Here is a 6,013-nt window from a genome sequence, read left to right as displayed (position 1 = left end):
CTAATGAGAAAGACAGAATTAAACTTACACACTGCTGGCAGTTATTAACACATTTTGGTCAGGTTGGCAGTAAACCACAATGAGGTTAATTTAATCTTAATCCTGTTTCAGTCTAATAAATACCTAAACAACAACCATGTTTCACAATAAACGTAATAGTCTGCAATGTTTGCTCTGAATGTTTGTCAGTTTTTATAATCAGAAAATATCATTTTGGAAAGAGCACCTGGTCCTCTGCTTTCTTGGCATCGCTAACGTTCTTTGTCTCACCTGGTCTAAGAAGTAGTGGTCTGAGAGCCGGTAGGGGTCATGGAGGTCGTGACGATGTCCCAGCATGCACTTGTGTCTCTGCGGAAGGGGCGAGGACTCGAGCGGCTGCAGAGAGCTCTCCAGTTTCTGGGAGGAGTTGGATGAGCTGTCTGTGGTGTTCTGAGGGGACAAACAAACACAGGATGCAGGCTTAACGCTGCACTTGGATTGGATACGCAAAACAAATAGAGAGGATGCAATGATTGGACAAACAAAAACAGGAAGCCTCGGCGCAGCTCTGATTGGGAAAACAGGAAGTGCGAGCTCTGTTTTTCGAGCCACTTGATGCACATTTGGATCTCTGTGTGCGAGTGAAACTTTTATTAACATCTGAACAAGAAAACATAAAACAGTCACTAAGAAAAACATTATAGTAATCAAACTTTGGTTTAAAATTCAATATGTGGCCTACGGGGATCCCATCCCTTTATCGTGGCGACGTGATGACGCCAATGCATTTGGCAGCTAGAGAGGTCTGTTAGTCAAATAAGTCCAGCGGTTATTGTTTGCTGCTTTAAATATGCAGTAAGAACTGTGATGGGCATCATCTGATTTAGCAACAATATTTAGTTGATCCCCATTAAAACAAATGGGGTGGACAAAATATTAGAAACACCTCAGTAGGCTGTATCATAATAGAAGTCAATGGCAGCACCAACTACATCCTCCAGATATAACCATACAGGTTAATCAACACCTCACCTCCTCATGAAGGTAGGATTTATGGTAGGACTGATGTACGAAAACAGTGACAACTCAACTTGTTATAAATCAAAGTGACATCTTCAAATTAAAAATACTGAATTTACAAACTAAAAAAGTAGTAAATACTCACATTAGAGAGGCTGGAACAAGAGAATATTTGGTGTTTCTTGAAATCAATTATCAAAACTTTGGCTAATCTTTAATTCCACAGTTTCAGGACTCAAATGGCAGCTGTTAAATCCACTTTAACGCAATATGTTTTGACAGGTTAGAGAAATATTTTTCATGCTTTAGATAAGAATGATGATATTAGAAAGCCAGCGTTCTATCACACACAGTTTTCACTGTATCACCTTCTTTGGCCTCGGCCCCTCCTCTTCATCAACCTGTCCTTTCCCCCTCAATCTCACTTTCAATACATTTCACCTTTCTAGTTCTCTTTTCCACCACTCTGTGTGTGTGTTAACAGTATCCTGTCCCCTTTCCGCTGAAGGCTGTCAGGGCTTCACTCCAACTCAAACCTTGGCCAGACACTAGACAAGCCATGTAGCGCTCAGACAGACAGATTTCAGACAGGCACACTGTGGGCCAGCATCTGTGGGGTGTCACAGTGTACCAGCTAATAGGCAGGTCGTGAGGACCCCTGTCTCATCATATCATCTCTGCATTTGTTCAATCTCGCTATGAGTAACTCAACAGAGCCACAGAAACGTGTATCAAAAGGTCAACAAGCTTGTCCGCCAAAGAAAAGTTTGGCCAGCATCTCACAGAAGTTATGAGATTTCTGTGCTTCCTATTTTCCGTGCTGATGTGATTTCATTCCATGAAAAAAAAAAAAACAAAAAAAAAACAATTCTACCTGACAAGCACAAAACAGATGAGACATTTGAATCCAGCCATTATATAAAATGTTCCCAATTCATTTTAACTTTAACTTGATTCTGTACTTAAGCTTCAAGCTAAACGCTAACACTAGTGTGGCGACATGCTTTAAATACTCTTCAGCCATATTTTCTTGCAGAGAAACTTCTTTTCAAGTTTAATCTTGATATTAATATCATTGGATGGATGCTAGGCTTTTTGACAGACCGGTCTCAGTGTGTGAGAGTTAATGGTGTCCTTTCAAACTAGCTTCACTCATCCACTGGTTCACATCAAGGATGTCTTCTGTCTCCACTGCTTTATACTCTTTACACAAACAGCTGTCAAAGTAAATACCAGAACAGACACACTATAAAGTTTGCTGATGATTCTGTTATACTAACCCTCCTGGAAAAAGAGGAACTAGGGCATGGGCCAGTAGCTAACGACTTTGTGTCATGGTCTAAGGAGCCTTTTCTTGAGTTGAATGCATCTAAAACCATGAGCGTGATCATTGAGCTACATTTCACATTCACCCCATTCATACACATTGGTAAAGATGGGCCACTGTCAGTTAGCATATCACCCCAAGAAATCCTTACAAATGTTTAGAAATTGACCCCATGTGTCAAAATCTGGCACTCCAACAAGCAGAAAACCAATGCTGTGAATTATTTGCAGGAGTTATATGACCCAGATCTGTCTGTCTGTCTGTCTGTCTGTCGGTCGAAGCTATCCCTATTATATCCTGCTCCCCACATGGATACCACCATGCTGAGAATTTCCCCCAGCTTTCTTACAAAGCCCTCAGAGCAGCCAGCCAAAAATAACATAACATGCTGCCTCCGCTCCAGGCCCCGCCCCCCCCCGGAGAAGACATTACCAGGGGAGGAGCTGATATGGTTTAAAACCAGTCCGATTCTGGCCTCCACGGCTGCAACTAATTCAAAACACAGACCAGACTTTCTGCTGCAAGCTCAAACTGCACAATAGGACAGAGAGACAGAGGGAAGTTGAGGGGGAGAGTTTATATATCTGGACATCCTCACTCTATATATTCTGGCTCAAGGCTGGACAGAGGGCATTTCAAGTTATTTTCTGAAACAAAACATGTCCCGACTCAAAGCTCAGGAGGATTCATCCTTCAACAGGCCCGTCTCGTTCTCCTGGGATGAGCCCAGAATTGCTTCAAGAGCTTTTACTCCCCCCTGTTGTGAATGAGCCAAAATAGAGACAGAGAGGGGAGACGTGCAGAGGAAGGGTTGGGTTAAGTTTAGGTTTGGCGTACGAAGAATAATTTAGGGAAGTATGTCCATCCTAGCTATCCCCCTCCGCAGCCGCCCCACCATCCTCAAAGGCTGTAAATCAATGTATCCCATAGTTATTAACATGTGATTTCAGTGTCATTGTTAAATTTGACAATCTGATGGTTCTCCACAAGAGAAGATGATGGAGGCTTGCTGAATCCCATTAGGAAAAGGAGTGAAATAAAGAAGCTTTGTATCTACATTGCATTGTTTGGTCTCAATAGGATGCCTCATATGCTCTATAGACATTTTTGTGAAACAACTCAATGCTCTGTGGAGGACAGACTATGACCACCAGGTAGAGGAAAGCAGAAATGCATACAGACATACAGACAGATAAAATGGACATAGTCTGCAACAAAAGCAAATCCAGGCAGTACTTATTCATACCCATATTCAGTCATAACTCCAGTAGGGTTGTGACACAACAAGCCGACCATCGCCCACACTTTTTCCAGTGTGTCCGGCACAGTTTGTGCTAGTCGGGGGTTTAGCATGTTAAAGTTATGGAAGTAGTCGGTGAAGAGTAGATTTCTGTACAGGCCTAAAACAGACACAACGCATACACATGTCTTTGTGCCAGTGTGTAATATTTAGGAGGATCTATTGACAGAAATGCAACATAATATCCATAACTATGTTTTCAGTGGACTTACATAATGAACTGTTATGTTTTCATTACCTTAGAATGAGCCCTTACATGGAAGTCACCATACTGCACCGCAGTATGTTTGTTGTAATGTTTCTATTGTAGCCCAAACGGACAAGCTGCTCTTTGTCACTATGTTGAATATGTATGAAGTAGTAGTAGTTGTCGTCGTCTGGTTTGTTAGAAGTAAGAAGCGAAGTGAAATTTGGACCACATGTATTATCACCATAGCTTCTCCTATGGCTCTTGGAAAGGGAGGGGTAAGCGGTGAATGAGCTGTTGATTGCACGTTGCAACGTCAACACTAGATGCCACTAAAAGTTACATACTGAACCTTTAAGACTCAACGGGACTCGACTGGTACTGCCAAACCTGATCTCGACCTGACATTGAAAGCGACAATGTTGCTGTATTTAATTAATTACCGATCACATGCAACGGTTTGTCTACACCCTTTTGTTCTTCTCACTGGACTTGGTGAATCTGTTGCAACACATTACATGTATCTATGGAAGCTGATGACTGACACGGGCAAAGAGAGACATTTCTTAATATTTGTTTTTTCTAGACTACAGGCTAGTAATTCCTCTCATGCAGGAGGAGAATGTATGTGCGGGTCTTAAAAGCAGACATGATGAATGCAATGCGAAATATTTCTTCAGTAAGCATTTGTTGGTGCTCGTTCTTGGTGTGTCAGGGCCATAATTGCTTTATTATGAGCTTCTACAGAGGCTTTAACTTGAATAGATGTGAGTGGCTGAGTCTTATTTCGGGTGAATACAGCAGCTTTTTAAGCAACAATACCAAGAGATTGTCTTGGATTTGTTGCATTGAAAGCTTCTACTTTCCTGAAAACCTAATGCTCCATTTCAGGGATTTCTCCACCCTCTGACAGCGATGTAGCCTCCCTCCACCCCTCACCATGTGTTTGTATGCGTCTCTGTGGTGGCTGTACACTCCCAGCAGAGCACCTATTAGTCTTGGCCCTTACAGACAGCTTGAGTCAAAGATGAACCACGAGGCACTTCCTCTCGTAAATCAGCGGCCCTACACTAAGCTGGGAAACAGCTGCTAGCTGCTAGTTTGGTGGCGGCTCTCTTTTTCAACAGAGGGTGGGGGCGGGGGGAGGTTTTCACCAGGAGAAATCGAGGTGGTGGGATACAGGATGTGACCTTGTGACCCAGCCTGCTGCTCCTGGTGTCAGATTACAGAGTGGGGGGACGGGGACCTTCATGCTAACTAAAGGTAGAGAGGCCCTGACACACAAATCACACACACACACACCTACTGTGTCAGGTATAGTGACAGGGAAGGGATCCTGAGTGAAGTCCTGAGTTCATATACTTTCTGATACACGGACAAAACCAAGTCTTGAGATTTTTTTGGATGCAGAAGACTCCTCTGGGGTTTAGGAGCCATGGTTTATCCCAGTGCCTGCCACTACTACTTCTTATTTTAATTAGGAATCCTAAGGATGTTAAGATGCAGACAGGAGATGTTGAACAAGAAACTGAGTAGAAACTGAGCCACAGTCTGACTACTAGGAGAGTATTGCAACAGTCAAGATAACATAACTAGAATCTATACATAAGGGTGTATTTGAAACCACAAACGTTGGTGTTGGTGGGGGCATGTTGCTTAAGGTACCAGGTGGACATCTGATCCAGGAAGTCCGGATTGATAACGTCTATCAGACGCCCAAAACACAGCACAACAGTATATAATCCTCACAGACAGGATTTTACAACTCTGGAAAGTTATCAAGGCGGTAACTATATTATCTTTCTTCCCGACAATCACAAGGTAAACAGTAGAAATACAGGGTTCAAGTTATAAAGTAATCTTAAGGAATGTGCGCCTGCATGTATGTGACTGGCCAAAGCAGTATCACATAACTTTTTCGCCAAAGCCCATTGAGTTAGCACCATTAATACTGGATGGACGGATCCAGTAATCCAGCCTTCCTGGATCGTTATAATTGTCTCACCTGTAACTGAAATTACAGCCAACCAGCAGAGGCTGTTTGCAGTTTGAACGACCACAAATAATGGAGGCAAAGCAGAATGCCATTCATTGCGAACTGAACCTTGGAATAACATCTCGGTGCTGCCCCCACTGCGACTCGAGACTCAAAAATGGGGCGAACTGAGAAGAGTTCAACTTTATGCAAATGTCTTCTGAC

At 42.8% G+C, this 6,013-nt stretch overlaps 1 protein-coding gene across 2 annotated transcripts in view; it reads right to left on the bottom strand.

Moving 5' to 3' along the window:
• Window positions 1-6,013, bottom strand: part of LOC123983778 (sprouty-related, EVH1 domain-containing protein 2-like) — a 35,522-nt gene that overhangs the window by 3,710 nt on the left and 25,799 nt on the right. For both annotated transcript variants that reach the window (XM_046070122.1, XM_046070121.1), the window contains exon 5: window positions 271-429. In XM_046070122.1, the coding sequence (XP_045926078.1) occupies window positions 271-429 (159 nt within the window). The remainder of the gene's footprint in view (window positions 1-270; window positions 430-6,013) is intronic.

This window comes from Micropterus dolomieu, linkage group LG15, assembly GCF_021292245.1.
Source record: "Micropterus dolomieu isolate WLL.071019.BEF.003 ecotype Adirondacks linkage group LG15, ASM2129224v1, whole genome shotgun sequence".
In the NCBI taxonomy this organism is placed as follows: domain Eukaryota; kingdom Metazoa; phylum Chordata; class Actinopteri; order Centrarchiformes; family Centrarchidae; genus Micropterus; species Micropterus dolomieu.
This window is presented reverse-complemented; position numbering and strand designations above follow the sequence as displayed.